Source organism: Hippopotamus amphibius, chromosome 11 (assembly GCF_030028045.1).
Source record: "Hippopotamus amphibius kiboko isolate mHipAmp2 chromosome 11, mHipAmp2.hap2, whole genome shotgun sequence".
Taxonomy (NCBI): domain Eukaryota; kingdom Metazoa; phylum Chordata; class Mammalia; order Artiodactyla; family Hippopotamidae; genus Hippopotamus; species Hippopotamus amphibius.
Genome location: NC_080196.1, coordinates 91,374,874 through 91,393,100, shown reverse-complemented (window position 1 = coordinate 91,393,100; position 18,227 = coordinate 91,374,874). Strand labels below are relative to the sequence as shown.

The window sequence follows — 18,227 nt, the reverse complement described above, 5'->3', positions numbered from 1 at the left end:
GAGACAAATAATCGATAAACTTATAATAGTAAGACCATCACTTCAAATAAAACAACTGATGCCATTTGTTGCTAGTGGTAAAAATTAAAACTTTCATACGCATAATCATTGTCAACAATACCCACAAACGCTCAGATTCAGCCAGCGTAGCCAAGTGGTAAAGGAAGCACCAGATCTGAGTCCTCACCCACACCTTGCTCTTATTTGCCACTGATGAATTCCAGCAGTCCGGTTTCCCAGAGGTAACCATGGGGAGTAAAAGAAGAGTGAGGAGGGTTAATAATGTGGTTTGGGTCTCCTAGAGCCAGCTGGGGTCTTTTATTCCCCTACCCAACCATGAGGCTGAACATTCTATCAAATTGGAGGCATGCTTCCTAGAATTTCCACATTACTGCCTATCTTATTGTGTGCTTTACTGGAAACTGAGTTTTGATTGTCCATGTATTTAGTTTCTCTTTTTAGAGTCCATTACACTCAAATCAACAACCTAACTTTTCAGATTAAAATAATTATAAAAAGGAACGCAAATTAAACCCATAGCAATCAGAAGGAAGGAAAAGAAAGATTAAAGTGTAAATTAATAAAGATGGAAAAAACAAAGAGCTAGGTCCTTCAAAAGATTTTTTTTTCACCACCTGGCCTGTAGGTTCTTAGTTCCCCAACCAGGGACTGAACCCTGGCCCTGAGCAGTGAGAGCATGGAGTCCTAACCACTGGACTGCCAGGGAATTCCCATGAAAAGATTTTTTAAATGACAAATTAGCTGATCAAGAGGAAAAAAAAAAAAGAAGAGTGATTCAAATTACTAAGATCAGAAACAAAATACCAACTTTATAGAAGTAAATGATTATTTTAAAAAATTATTTTATAAATCATTGCCAATAAATTAGATAACAGTTGAAATGGACAAATTCCCAGAAAGACACAAACTACCAAAAACAACTATAACAGAAATAGAAAATCTGAGTAGACCTATAACAAGCAAAGAGATTGAATTAGTAATTTTAAAACTTCCCACAAATAACAGTCCAGCCCACATGACTCTACTGATGAATTCTACCAAATGTCTACAGAATAATTAATGTCACTTCTTCACAAACTCTTCAAAAAAAAAAAAAAAGAGGAGGTAACATCAAAAGAGGCTAGTATTAGCCTGGTGCCAAAACCAGACAAACATATCATAAGAAAATAAAGCTACAGACCAAGATTTCTTGTGAATTTAAAACACAATATCCTCAATAAATTATTGGCAAATCAAATCCAGCAACGTATAAAAAAGATCATACACAATGATCAAGAGGGGTTTATCCCAGGAATGCAAGTTATGACTTAACATAAAAAATCAATCTTTAAAATATAAAAAAAGATCAATCTTTATAAATCAATATTTATAGAATATTAACCTCAATAGACACAGAAGCATCTGACAAACTCCAACAGCCTTTTATGATTCAAAAACAAAACACTCCTTAGTTGCGGCAGGAGGGCGCCTTAGTTGAGGCTCACTGGCTCCTTAGTTGTGGCATGTGAACTCTCAGTTGCGGCATGCACGTGGGATATAGTTCCCTGACCAGGGATCAAACCTGGGCCGCCTGCATTGGGAGCTCAGAGTCTTAACCACTGCGCCCACGTGCTACAACTAAGGAACCTGCCTGCCGCAACTAAGACCCGGTGCAACCAAATAAATAAATAAATAAATAAATAAATAAATAAATAAACAACAAAACACTCAACCTGCTAGGAATAGTAGGGAACTTCCTCAACCTGATAAAACAGCGGTCCCCAACCTTTTTTGGCACCAGGGACCGGTTTTGTGGAAGACAATTTTTCCAAGGTTGGGGGGGGAGGGGTTCAGGTGGTAATGCAAGCAATGGGGAGCAGCAGATGAAGCTTCACTCCCTTGCCCGCTGTGGGGCTGGGTTCCTAACAGGCTGCGGACCAGTTGGGGTTGGGGACCCCTGTGATAAAAAGCATCTACAAAAAACCCCACAGCTAACATCATACTTGATAGCAAAAGACTGAATACTTTCCCTCAAGATTGGAAACAAAACAAAGATGTGTACTTTATGTCTCTGTAGATTTCCATATTCTGAACATTTCATATAAATGGAATCATACGGTATGTGACCATTTGTGTTTGCTTCTTTTATCTGGCAGTGTTTTCAAGGTTCATGCATGTTGTATTGATAGCATGGTGTATGAGTACTTCGTTCTTTTATGCAATGGAATAACATGACATTGTATAGATAATAATACATTCTGTTTATTCATCAGTTGACGGACATTTGGATTGTTCCCACTTTTTGGTTATTTGTTGCTATGAACACTCATTTACAAGTGTTTGTATGGACATATATTTTTAATTATCTTAGATACATATCTATGAGTGGAACTACCGGGTCACATGGGAGTTCTGTGCTGAACTTTTGAAGGAAATGCCAAAATCTTTCCAGAGCAGCTGCACCATTTTACTCTCCCACCAATGTATTAGTTCTTGGGCCAAATGGTGTGGCTGATTAGACTGGAATCTCACTGTAACCTGCGAAGTGTCAGGAGTGATGAGTCATCACTGCTATCTCCAAAAGCATGTCGAGTTCTATGTAGTCAATCTATCAGGAGCAGATGGGGCCAAAGTCCTTTTCTTTGTGCCCATCCCTGATGGTGGATACCCTGCCATGTCTGGTGGTCAGAGCAGTGCACTTTGATCAGTAGCTTGATTACAGTCCGTCTCAGCAGAGAATAATCCCTTCCCACTGAGTGCCTACATGAGTGACCAGATGGTCTGATTAGGAGCTGCAGTTTGTTTTCTTGTAGTTCATGGCCCCCAGAGAAGAGTGTCTTACTCTGCCAGGCTATACTCTTAAGTTGGCAGACCAAATAGCCCAAGAATCAGTACATAAAGCTAAACAAAACAGTTTCGTGAAGGGAAGTATCGGTTTCGGCTATGAAAATGCCTTTTGAGTCCTTCTCACCGAGCATAGCGACAACACCTGTTTTTGATTCTACGTAGCTGACAGGTTTAACAGCAACTGTAGCATAGTTGCCACCTTTTCATGCAAAAGTGAGACCTTCTTGACACTGAGACTTTGATTTGCCAACCAACAGGTTATCATCTATTAAGAGAAAGCTTTGGAATCAGGATGGAAGCAATTGTAGTGTATCCTGACCTTGCACTGGTGCCAGTGGCAGGGGAGTTTGTCCCATAATACTTTTCTACCTGTAGCTCTACCCCAAAGGGGAGAATCTCTCCTGGCAGTATATGAGCATTTATAGTTCAAGCATATAACACATCAATTTTATTACATATTTGGCAGAGGAAGCTATAGCAACAGTAGATAAATTGGCCCAGAGCCCTCACCCCTATGGTCACTTTCAATTTTTTTCCCCTTTCCATTGTGAGTTTTGTCCAAACTCTATCAGGAGATCATGTTACATTCTGGGTGGAGCTTGAGGGGTGCTGGAGGATGGTGGAGGCTCCGGGGTATAGGTTGGCTGGAGCAGCTGGGGAGCCTTTGGCTTCTTGCCCACAGGATTCCTTCTCTACCCCTGTGCATCCTCCAGCGTCTGGAGAGCACCTGGGTTCCGAGGTGTGCTCTCTCTTCCTCTACACGTGCCACAGCTTAGCCCTGCAGGCCTTGGTGCAATCAGCTACCTCTGTGCCTCAACCACTACCCACCCCCATCCACCACGGCAGCATGATGACTTGGGCACCTGTATCCAACAAATCCAACTCAACGAAAATTTGAGTCCTTCCTCTACCGGGAGTTATCCAGCATACTTGACTTTTTTCCTTTTAAAGTAGCTAAGGTCAGCATGAAGCAGAGATCAGGGAGGGAGAGAGTAGCTCCGCACCAGTAAGCAAGGTTTTGCATAAAGCTTCTTGCAGCTGCCCACTCAGGCTCAGCATACAAACTCATAACATTTTTAACTTACCCAAAGCTCTATGTCCTCATTGCTGACATCATTTCTTTTCATTTTTTTGATCCCCTAATTCAACACCCTATAGCCCACACTGCCTTTTGACCTAGGCAGCAGGGTCTGCTGTCCCATTATCTTGATGACATTGCTTTCTTTGCTTGCACTGGAGGTGAGTGAACCACCACCAAAGCACCATTCAGGTGGCTTCTTTCAATCCTACTTCTTGCTGCCTAGTCTGTGAACATTCATTAACACATTGGACAATGGGGGACACTTAATCCCCCATCACCCACCACTTAAGCAAGAGAATTTATTACTGGGCTCCAGGGAGTCAGTGTTCGCTGCCCCAAACTGTCAAGTGGACAAGTGTTCGTTAAGCTGTAGGGTGGTGACTAATAAGGTTATGTGAGTCACTACTATTGCTGTTCAGTTGCTTACCATGCTTCAATAGACTCGGTTGGGAGACAACAAGCCCAAATACATTCAGACAGTTCATTGCATTTAGCGAAAGCATGATCATCATGATATCAATTTCCTGCGTCCCTAGTCCCATGGAAAACACTATAACAGAGGAGCCCTATAATGTAGTTAGAATGGTGGCCATTCTTTTGCTGAAGAGTCAGCTCTCAACTTCAGCCAAGCGCTTCTATAACCTGCAGCCACATCCAAAGAGGAGGTGAAATGAAGTCTTGTGCTCAACTGCAACTGAGAAGGTGGATGACAAATGGTCTTTTGGCTATTTCTCTTAAGGCTGCTCGTCTCCCTTGTTTTGGGGGAAATGCAGGGCATTCTATCAAGACTCATGTACACTGCAATTAAGCTTTGCTTACTTGGCCTGTATGGAGATGTATAAGGTACGCAGGATGCCGTGGTGTAACTATTCCCCAGAAAGACTTCAAATCGTAAACCAATTTTGCATTCCTGGGATCATTCATGGCATAAATACAGTTGCTTATGGTGTGTTATCATTTTTATAAATTGCTGAATTCAATTTTCGTATATTTTGTTAATGAGTAGTAAAGAATTTAATCTTGCCCAAAGAGAGGTCAGCCCTTTGCCCTCCTTGGCTTTGGGTGGTGATATCTAAGCCTGTCAATGTTATTCCTCACAGGAGTGGCTTTGTTTACCTGGGGATCTTCAGTCACTTGATAGTCAATGTGACTTAGGGTTGGGGCTGGCCATGCCACAAAGTCTAACAATGTGATTTAGGGTGAGGACTTTGGGTCACATGGTATCAGCTCGACCACCTGAGTGGCTAAAAACAGATCAGGCACATGCGTAGTCAACGGTGCCTACGTAGTGGAACCCCAATAAAGATTCTGGACACCAAGGCTCAGGTGAGCTTCCCTGGTTGACACTTCTCCATGCATGTTGTCATACGTCGTCCCTGGGAGCAGCTAACCCTGTCCATGATTCCTCAGGGAGAGGATAACTGGAAGCTCTGCATTTGGAAACCTCCTGGACTCTGCCCTATGACTGATTTTAATCTACATCTTCTTCCTGTGGTAACTGTGGGTATAACAACTTTCAGTGAGTTCTGTAAGTCCTTCTAATGAATTAGCTGGGGACCTCCAGACTTGCAATTGGTGTCAGAAGTAAGCATGGTCTTGGGAACCCTTAAATTCTGCAGTGATGTCAGAAGTAAAGATGGTTTCTTGGAGACTGTTCTTCAAATTATGCAGCATCTATATTCATGGGGTATACTGGTCTATCATTTTCTTTTCTTGTAATGTCTTTGTGTAGTTTGGTATTAGGGAAATGATTCCCAAAAGGAATTGGGAAGTATTCCTTCCTCCTCTATTTTCTGAAAGATTTTATTTAGGATTGCTATTTTTTTCCTCAAATATCTGACAGAATTTTCTAGTGAAGTAATCTAGACTTGGAGTTCTCTTTGTGGGATGGTTTTTAATCAGAAATTCAAATAATTTTATATCTGTATGGGTACTCAAAGTTTCTATTCATGTGTTAGTTTGGTAAATTGTGTTACTAAAGACAAGGAATTTGTCCATTTTATCTAAGTAGTCAAATATATTACATTAAGTTGGTATAAATGTGTGAATAATATTCTCTATTCAATATCTGTAGGATCTGTACTGATGGCTCTTTTTTCATTCGTGATTTGGGTAATGTATGTTTTCTCACTTTTTTCTTAATTAAATTATATTTAATAAATTATATTTCAAAAACAGAAATTGATGGGATTTAGTTAATTCAATGTAATTAATTACATAATATTAAATTTTAGTTTAATGAATTAAGATGAATTTGAATTAAAATTTAAATATGTAAAATTAAATTGAATGAATTAAATTAAACCATATTAAATAAAATGTAATATAATAAATTAAATCAAAATTAAATTGAAATTAAATGATACACAAGACATTGAATTTAATACATTAAATTAATATTAAATTATCCTAAACCAAATTAAATCTAATAAATCCAAATTATGTTAAATTAAATTTGAATAATTAAAGTTGAACTATATTGCCTTAAACTTATTTTCATACATCAAATTGTAATTAAGTTAAAATTGAATTATATAGAATTCATTAATTGATGGTAAGAAAATAAATTTATCTAAGTACCTTACCAACACAAATTCAACTATATTAAAGTTAATTTAATACATTAATTGAAAAACTAAATTAAAAATTAAATTTTAATTAAAATAAGTTACAATCCAATTAAGATTAATTCTAAATTAATAAATAAAAATGAGGCAAGTCATGTTGAATCTGAAGGTCTCTGTTTAGTGGTTTAAAAACCCCTTTTGGGAGGAGAGGGTCACAGAACCCATGTTGCAGTCCCTGTGTCTTGGTGTCTGTGACACTGTGGAGGGGATCATGACTAAAAAGGTTTAGGAAAGGTGAAAAAAAAAAATCAGAACTAAACCACAAATAGCAAATAAGTGACTACTATGTCCAGAGCCAAGAAAGCCAGAAAAAATCTCAGCCAAGGGTGAAAAATCTCATTTTCCCCAGACCCTCTCCTCAACCTGAAACAAAGTCATGTTGACTTTGAAGATGGACATGTGGACATTTATAATGATCACAATTTTGACATTCAGTGTCAGGGGGGGCAGGGAGTGTACTGATGTTTTGTATCCCACTTGATTTTCATGGTTGCCCAGGATAGAACATTACCCTGAAGAGGTGTCTAGCTCTCAGGTATGTAACGTAAGTTTTTTTAAAAATTTAAAATTAACTTTATAGGTGAGAATACTAAATACATATGAAACAAGAGAACAGAAGTGGACATCACCAGGAATTGGGGAAGTCTACACTCTGGTGCTGGTGGGTTTCAGCTAGGCAGTAGGGGTAGGATGGGGTTAAACCAAAGTGTGCTTTGTTTTGCAGAAACTAACCATTAATTTGCAGAAAGTTGCAGACACCAGATGTTTCAAAAAGGTTACAGTGCATTTCAGTTAAAAAGATACCACAGTGAGAACAAATAACCAAGCACCTACTTACTTGCAGTTTGGGGCAACCTAGAGTAAACTTTGCCTCATTATAATGCTAATGCCTACCCCAGGCTTAAAATCCGCCCTCCCCCCCCCCCCCAACACACACACACAGTGCTGGTTTTTATGTATTTATTTTTTGGCCACACCCCATGGCCTGTGGGATCCCAGTTCCCTGACCAGGGATGGAACCCAAGGCCCCTGCATTTGAAGGGCAGAGTCTTAACCACTGGACCACCAGGGAAGTCCCCCCCTTTTTTTTTGGACACAGTGCTTTGAGAGCTATCTCCATGTCTCCTTACTTGTCACAAGTAATAAACAAGTAGTAAATGCTTAATTGAAAGTTCTTGGTATGTTCATTGGCTAAGCACCCCAAGTGGCAGACCCATTGTGTCTGGTCAGGGGAAGACTTGGTGAAGTTGGTGGTCCCTGATTTCAAAGTCTACTTTGATCCAGCCATTCTCACCAGAGATGGTCAGGTCACCATCATTTATGGCCTTGGATTGTTGCTCTGGGCTAATTCTGAGGGATGAATGCTGTTGTAGAGGCCCAGAGGCTGAATCATCAGGCTAAGCCTGGCTAAGAAACGGCTGAGAGGAGTAACAGCCATAAAGAGTGGTGAGAGGTGTCAACACAGATAATCAATAAACAATCTATTAAAAAAAAAAAAGAATAGAAATGTTTTGTTTGCGCCGAGCTGAGGACTGGTCCAGGAATGCAGCCGCTACCTAGGAAGAAAGCACTCCAGAGAAGCATGGTTTTCAGCAGTTTTATACCCTGTCAGAACAAACATATATCACACATGACATATAGGAAGGCACATTCCTTCAAGGTTTCAACAGAGATGCATACTTACAAATTAGCAGATACACAGTGAGTGTAGACCTTGGCATCTGGGATGGAACTTTATCGTCCAAGGAATACTAGCATCGGTGTCATAGGAAGGGAGGCATTTCTCCCTATTGCCAGAGTGGGCATTCTTCTTGTATTGGTTAAAGCAAATGTACAACGTATATTTGACAGAGCATAAGTCAGGCTGTTCCAGTTTACGTAAAGTTCAGGCCAAATCAGGAATAAGCCTGACTGGCTGCCCCAGCTCCCAATATGCAAACATTTCTTTAAACAGAGGTAATCTGGGAGGCATAAGGCAGGAAGACTGCTTTCCTTCCCAGCGTAAGGCACGCAGCATGCCGACGCGCATTAGTACATGCGGAAGGGGAAAATGATTGGACGGTGAAACGAGAGCGACTCTTTCCAGGTAGGGTTCCTTAAGCGGGTCCCGCTCCCTGTGGACATCTAGGCAGTACCAGCTGCGGGCGCCGGAATCGACCGCCAAGATGGCGGCGCCCCCTTGGAAACCAATTAGGACGCTGCCATGTGTTGCCAGTGAACGTAACGACTCGGCCACCTTACGGAATCACATTCCAAGATGGCGGCGTCCACATGGAAGTCGCGCAGTAGGCGCGACCATATTGCCTAAACGTGTCGGCCGTACAGTCAGTCACTGTACGGCCTGGACCGATCAACAAGGTGGCGGCGCGCTCGGTAAAGCAGCAATACAGGCACGGCCATGTTTCCTGCGGTCGTATGGACTCGCCGCCGTACGGTCTCAGTAGTCAAGATGGCGGCGCCCTAGAGCTAGCTGGAGTTCTAGGCGGGCGACCAACTTGTTTGCCGCGGAGCTGACGCACTGGGCCTGCGCAATAGGAGTACGCTGCCTGGGAGGCGCTACGAAAAGCGGAAGTGCTTGTGGGCGCTTTTGCAACGGCCGTGGACGCCGCCGAGTGGTCTGTGCAGGTTTGCGAGTCGCTGGCGGGGTTCGTGAAAGGGGTTCGCCGGGAGCGAAGAGATGGTGAGTACGAGGTCCCAGGAGGGAGTCGGCGGTAGAGGTCAGTGGGGTTGTTGCAAATGGTGGGATCCATCGGCAGACGCATGGGGGTCTGTGGTGGACCATAACGCGAGTCAGTAGGCAGAATGGCGGGGGGTGGGGGGGCTGTTGTGAGCCTTAAGAGGGGTCTGTGGGTAGAATGATGTGGGTCTGAGGGTCAATCTTCTTATTCGTGTGTGAACCATCTGGGAGTTCTGTGATGAGCCATTATTGGGGTCCGTAATGGAAGTTTAGTGGAGATCCCTGATGGTAGTTCCTTGGGGGTCCGGATGGGGGATTCTTTGTGCAGAGTGATGAGGGGTTTGCGAAGAGTTGTACTGGACAGTCTGGAGTGAGCCGGAATGAGTCTGTACCGAGGGATCTAGGGGGGCGGGGCTGTCTGTGAGGTTAATAATGGGGGATCTGAGGAGAACCGTGGTGGGAAGTCTGAGGAATAAATAATGTGCTGTCTGTGCGACCCTGTGATGGGGGTCTGTGAGGAGCCATGACAGGGGCAAAATGTGGTGAGCGGTGGGCTGTTTGTAACGAGCTGTTATGAGTGGATGAATAGAGTGATGGGGTGTCAGTGGGCTAAGTGATTGGAAGGCCTGCGGCAGAGTGATGGGGGTTTATAAGCAGGGTGATGGGGTGTCAGGGGTGAGTGATGGGGGGTGGTCTGTGGGGACCACGATGGAGAGATTTATGAGGAGCCATGGTGGGAAGTCTGTTGGCAGACTGTTTTAGGCAGGCTGTTGAGTTCCATGATGGAGCGGTACTGGAGGGATGAGGCACCATGATGGGAGTTCTCTAAGGAGCCATGATGGGGGGATCCCACAGGAGGCGGATGCTTCAGACCCAGAGCCTCCAGATGCTGGGGAGGACAGCAAGTCAGAGAATGGGGAGAATGCGCCCATCTACTGCATCTGCCGCAAACCAGACATCAACTGCTTCATGATGTGAGCCAGGGAGAGGCGGGCGGGATGGACACCTGCCCAGGTGGGGTGAGGCCGATGGGTCCCGCCCATCACAGCTCCATCACTCGCCCCATCCTCCACAGCGGGTGTGACAACTGCAATGAGTGGTTTCACGGGGACTGCATCCGGATCACTGAGAAGATGGCCAAGGCCATCCGGGAGTGGTACTGTCGGGAGTGCCGAGGTGAGGGCCTGGAGTGAACAGGGCAGGCAGCTGGGGCTTCGAGGGAGGAGGAGGAGCAGGAGGAGCCTTCATGGGAGGGTGGGTCATGAGGAGTAGTGATCTGTGTCTGTGGGCAGAGTGATTGTTGGTCAGTGCTGAGCTGGAATTGTGAGCCGTGATAGAGGTCCCACCAGAAGGGGCAGCTGTGCCCTGGAGTAGGGAGACAGAGTAGGTGGGTGGGACAGAAGAGGCGAGAAGAGGAAGAAAGAGTTTTGGGGCCATCCAGATCCCCCAGTGCCAACCTGCGCTGGCTCTACCCTCTGCCCCACAGAGAAAGACCCCAAGCTGGAGATCCGCTATCGGCACAAGAAGTCACGGGAGCGGGACAGCACTGAGCGAGACGGCAGTGAGCCCCGGGATGAGGGTGGAGGGCGCAAGAGGCCTGCCCCGGATCCGGACCTGCAGCGCCGGGCGGGGTCAGGGACAGGGGTTGGGGCCATGCTTGCTCGGGGCTCTGCTTCGCCCCACAAATCCTCTCCACAGCCCCTGGTGGCCACCCCCAGCCAGGTGAGTGGCTGCGATGGCTGGGGCGGGCGTGGTGCTCCCCTCTCGGGCTCTGCTCCGTGCCTGAGTTCTGTTCCGGGCGCCCTCCGCTAGCATCACCAGCAGCAGCAGCAGCAGCAGGTCAAACGGTCAGCGCGCATGTGTGGCGAGTGCGAGGCCTGCCGGCGCACCGAGGACTGTGGCCACTGCGACTTCTGCCGGGACATGAAGAAGTTTGGGGGCCCCAACAAGATCCGGCAGAAGTGTCGGCTGCGTCAGTGCCAGCTTCGGGCCCGGGTGAGCATGGGCAGAGCCGGTCAGGGTCAGGTCGGGGGCCAGTGTGTCCAGGAAGAGCTGACTGAGGCTAGGATGGGTGAGCGGGGAGGGGAGGGGCCTGGCTTGTCCAGATGAGTGGGGCATGACCAGATGTGCTGGGCTAGCCGGGGAGCCCCCGACGCCAGGTGGGCAGGGTAGGGCCAGGCGTTCAGGTGGTCAGGCAGGTCAGGGCAGCTGGGGCAGGGCCGAGCACGTCCTGGTAATGGGCGGGGGGGGGGGGGGGGGGCGGGGAGGGGCGCAGGTATGTCTGGGGAGGCAAGGCAGGGCTGGTTGGTGGGGTCAGGCGCTTCTGGGAATGGCTAGGGCAGGGCCCCCTCCTCACCCACCTGGGGCTGACCTGGGCCTTCCTCCTGCCGGCACAGGAATCGTACAAGTACTTCCCTTCCTCGGTGAGTCCAGCCCCCCAGGGCGGGCGGGGCCTGCGGGCAGGGCGGTCGGGGCCAGTCCTGAGATTCTGCCCCGCAGCTCTCGCCGGTGACGCCCTCAGAGTCCCTGCCGAGGCCTCGCCGGCCACTGCCCGCTCCGCAGCAGCCACAGCCGTCGCAGAAGCTGGGGCGCAGCCGTGAGGACGAGGGGGCAGTGGCATCCGCAGCAGTCAAGGAGCCCCCCGAGGCTACGGCTACGCCCGAGCCGCTCTCGGACGAGGACCTGCCACTGGACCCTGACCTGTACCAGGACTTCTGCGCAGGGGCCTTTGATGACCATGGCCTGGTGAGCAGGCAGAGCGTCCCGTGGTGGAAGGGTAGAGGTCACAGACGCAGAGAGTGTCCGTAATGAGGAGAGAGGAGGCAGAGGGTATGGAAGGCTGCCGTGGGGACTGCGTCGGGGGCGGGGAAGCCATGAGTGGAGCCGGCCGGTCAGCGTGTGCCTCCCTCGCAGCCCTGGGTGAGTGACACGGAGGAGTCCCCGTTCCTGGACCCCGCGCTGCGGAAGAGGGCGGTGAAAGTGAAGCACGTGAAACGTCGGGAGAAGAAGTCTGAGAAGAAGGTGAGGAGGCCGTGCATGGGTGTGGGGGCGGGGTGCAGGCGGAGACCGCAGTCTGGTGCTGACTTCAGCTCCGCCTTGATCCGACCCGTCTTGTCCCACAGAAGGAAGAAAGGTACAAGCGGCATCGGCAGAAACAGAAGCACAAGGACAAGTGGAAACACCCCGAGCGCGCGGACACCAAGGACCCCGCGTCGCTGCCGCAGTGCCTGGGGCCTGGCTGCGTGCGGGCTGCTCAGCCCGGCTCCAAGTATTGCTCCGACGACTGCGGCATGAAGCTGGCAGCCAAGTGAGTCACTGCCGGAGGGTTCAGGGCAGACAGGGAGCGCGGGGCAGGGCGTGACCAGAGCCCCGAGCGCGTCCGCCAGGCAGTCACCATTCACTCAACCAAGCACCCACCTGTCCGCGCGCCTGCTCCCCCATCCATCCGTTTCTCCACCCAGCCATCTACCAGTCAGTCCCCTGGTTACTTATCCCTTCACCGCTGGGTCACCCATCCATGCTGCATCCCTGGGTCACCCCACTTCTCTCACCACTCGCCTCCTTCCCTGCCCACCCTACTCGCTGCCTCCCTGCAGCCGCATCTACGAGATCCTCCCCCAGCGCATCCAGCAGTGGCAGCAGAGCCCCTGCATTGCTGAGGAGCATGGCAAGAAGCTGCTCGAACGCATTCGCCGCGAGCAGCAGAGCGCCCGCACCCGCCTGCAGGAAATGGAGCGCCGATTCCACGAGCTCGAGGCCATTATCCTGCGTGCCAAGCAGCAGGCTGTGCGCGAGGACGAGGAGGTGAGCGGGCGTGGGTGCAGGAGCGCGGGGCCCGGTACCTGGCCCTGCCTGGCCTCATCGTCCCCTCCACCCCATGCAGAGCAATGAGGGTGACAGTGACGACACAGACCTGCAGATCTTCTGCGTCTCCTGCGGGCACCCTATCAACCCACGAGTTGCCTTGCGCCACATGGAGCGCTGCTACGCCAAGGTCAGGGTGTCGGCCCGAGGGGGCGGACGGTGTGGGGCTGTGGGGGGCAGGTGCGCCGTCTTGCGAGGGCATGCAGCGCGCACCCACAGTCCCCTCCTTTTGTGCTCACCCCTCCAGTATGAGAGCCAGACGTCCTTTGGGTCCATGTACCCCACCCGCATTGAGGGGTGAGTGTGGGTGCCGTGGGGGTAGAGCAGGGGGTTGAGGCTGGGGTCAGAAGTGGACTGCAGGCAGGCTGCAGGCCTGGGTGCCCCCCTCTTCCTCTGCTACGTTCTCTGCTCCACACCTCCAGGGCCACACGACTCTTCTGCGACGTCTACAATCCTCAGAGCAAGACGTACTGTAAGCGGCTCCAGGTGCTCTGCCCCGAGCACTCACGGGACCCCAAAGTAAGGTGTTCCTTCAGCCTTCCCCATTCTGCCCCCCTCCCTTCCCCTGCCCCACACGTATCCCTTCTGCCCGTTTCCTGTGTTCCTGCTGCCCCCTTCCACAGCTCCCACTTCCCCTGCCCCATCACCCTTCATTCCTCTCCTTTTTCCTACTGCATCCCCTCCTATTCCTCCCTTCTCCCGCCTCTTCCTCCTCTCTTCCTCCCCTCTCCATTCCTTCCCACTCCCCCCTGAGCTCGCCACTCCTCCCCCCAAGCCATGCCCCACCACCCCCCACTCACGCCCACCCCCCCCCCCTGCAGGTGCCAGCTGATGAGGTATGCGGGTGCCCCCTTGTACGTGACGTCTTCGAGCTCACAGGTGACTTCTGCCGTCTGCCCAAGCGCCAGTGCAACCGCCACTACTGCTGGGAGAAGCTGCGGCGCGCCGAGGTGGATCTGGAGCGCGTGCGCGTGGTAGGTGTCCACAGCGGGGGTGGCGTGGAGGTCTCAGAGCCCCTTCTCACGGCTCCTCCTGCTCCCCCGGCAGTGGTACAAGCTGGACGAGCTGTTTGAGCAGGAGCGCAATGTACGCACAGCCATGACCAACCGGGCGGGCTTACTGGCCCTGATGCTGCACCAGACCATCCAGCATGACCCGCTCACGACCGACCTGCGCTCCAGTGCCGACCGCTGAGCCCTCTCGCCCTGGGCTGCAGGCGGGAGCAGCCCGGGGTCCCCTGTCTGTCTAGTCTGCCATTCATGTTTCTCCCTGTGTCCGTCCACCGTTTGACTGCCTGTCTGTCCTTACCAGAGGGCCTTGGAATTTCCTCACATCCTCGTCTGTCCCTCTGCCTCTCCGTTCTCTGTGCCTGGGTGGGGCTGTGGAGTCTTCGTACCCTTGCCTCCCCCAACTCTGGTTTTGTTAATAAAATTTTGATGAACCAAGAAAGATAACTGTTGATGGTCTCCAGACTTTTTTCAGTTGCAACTGCAGTCTCGTGCCTCTAGAGCAGAGGGGCACACCTCTACTCCGGAGGGCCTGCAGTACAGGTGTGGGCTGCACGTATCCAGTTGGCGCCCAGTCTGCTCTGCAGTCTCCGCCTTGGGCTGTGGGGATATGACCTGCTGAGGGAGAGTCCCGGGACCTACATTGTCAGCCCGTCATTGTGAGACAGTGGGTATACAGTCAGTGCTCTTTCTGTGTATGGCTGATTTATCATCCCTGTGTGAGTAGGCATATTCGTATTTATTCTTATTAATATTCTCCAGACCAGAGTTGTATTAAATAGTAGATACAAGGCCCTCCTCTTGCCCTGCAAACCCCTACCTTGGGACACATATACAGCAGGAGCCCACTGAGTTTGTCCAGAACTCCAGCCCGCCCTCTCATTGTCATGTCCAGTCAGCCCACAGCACTGCCTTTCCAGGATGGACCTGCCCTCGTGGGTTGCACGGACCTGACCTTTTCAGCTGCAGAAACGCTCCACCCCCTCCCCCAGTGGGAGAAGGGGCTGTGGCCATTGTGGGCTGTGACTTGTCTCTGGGCGCTCTCGTGACAGTTCAGCAGGGAAGAGAGAGTGGGACCCAATAGCCCTGGGGGAGATCTTATGTTTTAAGACAGGACAAGAAAGTTTCAGCATAACATATGCCTGCGCATATTGGGCCCACCCCAACGGACAACGTGCATCTGCATTATACATTAACCGGCCCTCCTCAAGGGCAGGAATGTCTGCTCAACCGTAAAGATCAACGTTTTTTTTCTTTCTCTTGACGCCAGCAACGTAACTCCTTAGACGATAACATTCTTAGTTCTTTCCTAATTTTGTAAGGAGTCACGATGACCTGCTGCTGCTTCCTATGTGCAGATCTGGACTATGTATCTTTGGTGAACTTTATGTAAAATGTCAGTGTGTCATTTTGATGTACGATCCTTTGTCTCAGAAATGTATATAACTGTGCCTTCAACTTCTAACAGGCGGGATAGTCCTCAGAGTTTTCTGAACGACAGTTTCCAGGGTAATAATCCTTAGGTTGGCTTGACTAAAATTCTCTATTTCTCCTTCAGATCGACTGTTGATTAATTTTTCATCAACATAGGTCTTGATTCTGTTCAACGCCTCTGGTTGTAGTGAATATGGTTGAATATTAGGCAGAGGCTTGGAGTTAGCAACAGTCATTTTAATAGGAGTAGCTGACACAGAGGTATATAGTGACAGGGAAGCAGTTTATAAGCTATACATTTTATCAATCGTATTTACTTGTTGCACAAACATTGTACGTGTACTTTTTTTTTTTTTTAATTTTAAGGACTTCCTAGGTGGAGCAGTGGTTAAGAATCCACCTGCTGATGCAGGGGACACAGGTTCGACCCCTGCTCCAGGAAGATCCCACATGCCTCATAGCAACTAAGCCCATGTGCGACAACTACTGAGCCTGTATGCTACAACTACTGAAGCCCGAGAGCCTAGAGCCCATGCTCCACAACAAGAGAAGTCACTGCAAGGAGTAGCCCTCACACCACAATGAAGAGTAGTCCCTGCTCACCGCAACTAGAGAAAGCCTGTGTGCAGCATCGAAGACCCAAAGCAGTCATAAATAAATAAATAAAATTTATTTATTTATTTATTTATTGGCTGCAATGAATCTTTATTGCTGTGCGTGGGCTTCCTCTAGTTGTGAGGAGCAGGTGCTACTCTGTTGTGGTGCACGGGCTTCTCAGTGCAGTAGCTTCTCTTGTTGCAGAGCATGGACTCCAGGCACCCAGGCTTCAGTAGTTGCAGCACACAGGCTCAGTAGTTGTGGCTTGTGGGCTCTAGAGGGCAGGCTTAGTAGTTGTGGTGCAAAGGCTTAGTTGCTCCATGGAATGTGGAATCTTCCCGGACCAGGGAACGAACCCGTGTCCCCTGCATTGGCAGGTGGATTCTTAACCACTGCGCCACGAGGGAAGCCCTGTACATGTAATTTTAACGTTAGAATTAAAGTAAGCAGTGAAACGTGAGTAGCCTGATAGCTAGGAAAAGGATAATGATACATACAATGAAAATAATAGTCACCTGTAAAACAGAGCAAAAAAATTATCTAGTCCTGTAGGGAGTCAACTAAACAGATTTGTACAAGGGTCTTCTTGTTTTTTAATGTAACCATTTTGCCTTTTGGAAATTTTATCCAGGAGCATCTCTACTTCTGCAGAGGTATTGATATAAGTGCAGCAAGTAGTGTGAGCAATAGCACAGACAACTTCTTGGCTACCTAGCAGAAAGTCGTAGGTGACTCTACTGTCCAGTACTACTTGGGCTAAGGAATTGAGGGATGTCTGTTGTGCTGCAATGCTTTTTGCAGTCTCTTCAGCTGTTTAACCAACGGCGGCTGATAGATTTAGGACCATATCTCTCTTTACATATACTCCTGCACTAGGAATCAAGGTTCTCAAAAGACCTTGCTACTAGGTATCCTGATAACACGGATCTCTTGATTCTGTAACGAAGAGAGAAAGGAGGTTCCCCTGTCTCTTTCATATAGACAAACATAACATCCCCCAAAAGCATCAACCTCCTTACCTGCCAGCTATTAAGCTATTTATGTGCCCATTCTTGGGAAGGTGGGTCAAATCCAATGCCACATATGAAGACAAAACCTGAGAGAGTGCAGGTGATCCTTCCCAGAATGCTTTCATGGATAGCCTCGCCAATTGGAAGTTTTACTAACATGGTATTAAACCACGGGTCACTTCTCTTGCAGGCTTTCCAAGAGCCATCTGTACGGTATTTGACATAAGGGAGTTGCTAGTACAAGTTACTTGTCTTTTTCTCCTCAAGATATTTGTCAATTAAGGAAAGGATGGAGCAAAGGAGTCCTGGGGTAAGTTATGTTCAGTCTCTTAAGGACTGAAGATAGTATCAGACAGGGTATGGACGCGTTAGTATGCTGGTGAATTTGAACCTGAAAGGTGAGGCCAGAAGGAGGTTGATCTAAGTAAGTGGTGACATTAGGAGCATCTGAAAAGTCAGTGACAGGAATGATGAGGGGCCTATAACAATCTTGTACTGACCTAGGAATTTGATGACAAATCCAACAATCGGTTAAACGGCCCCCAGTAGATACACTCTGTGACAACTTTACTAAAGAATTTTCTTTCCATCCTAAACACTGGGGCAAAAGTAGAGCTGGAAGCAAAACAGTAACTCTCAATGTTGACAGAGAGACAGACAGTTGGTGAGCAGCACAATTGAACTAGTAGGATGGGTCTTACAGGGCTGGTCTGGACTCTTGGGTTAGCTGTCTGCTACTGTTGTTGACTTCTTCTCATCCCAGCTTGGTGATGCTGGTCTTAGTCGAAGCCAGATGCCAGAAACTGGGGTCATCGATTCTGTAACAGAGAGAGAAAGGAGGTTCACCTGTCCGTTTTAAGAGCAGAAGCCTTTTTGAAAAATAAGAGATAGGAACCCAGGAGTTTCCTCCTTTGAGCTTTGCAGCACAGGGGTTGGTTAATAGTACCCGATGTGGCCCTTTCCAATGCAGCTGCAAAGAAGCTTGTATTTATGCCTTTTCCAACAGACAAAATCTCCAGGTTGCAATCCATGATCCAGAAGGTCTTCATCTCCCCTGGGAGCTCAGGGTGAAAGCACTTAGTT

At 48.7% G+C, this 18,227-nt stretch overlaps 1 protein-coding gene across 2 annotated transcripts; it reads left to right on the top strand.

Annotated features, from left to right (window-relative positions):
• The first annotated feature begins 9,109 nt into the window (after window positions 1-9,109).
• On the top strand, window positions 9,110-14,546 carry CXXC1 (CXXC finger protein 1). 2 transcript variants are annotated; one of them, XM_057700616.1, is made up of 15 exons: window positions 9,110-9,235; window positions 10,088-10,206; window positions 10,308-10,408; window positions 10,719-10,954; window positions 11,045-11,227; window positions 11,629-11,655; window positions 11,732-11,977; window positions 12,146-12,253; window positions 12,355-12,539; window positions 12,829-13,036; window positions 13,116-13,226; window positions 13,344-13,393; window positions 13,519-13,615; window positions 13,918-14,070; window positions 14,144-14,546. In XM_057700616.1, exons 1-15 carry the CDS (start codon window positions 9,233-9,235, stop codon window positions 14,288-14,290), a joined length of 1,974 nt encoding a protein of 657 aa, XP_057556599.1. In that variant the 5' UTR covers window positions 9,110-9,232; the 3' UTR covers window positions 14,291-14,546. The 2 variants fall into 2 exon arrangements, with proteins under 2 accessions (XP_057556599.1, XP_057556600.1); XM_057700617.1 differs by lacking the exon at window positions 11,629-11,655.
• The last annotated feature ends 3,681 nt before the right edge of the window (window positions 14,547-18,227 follow it).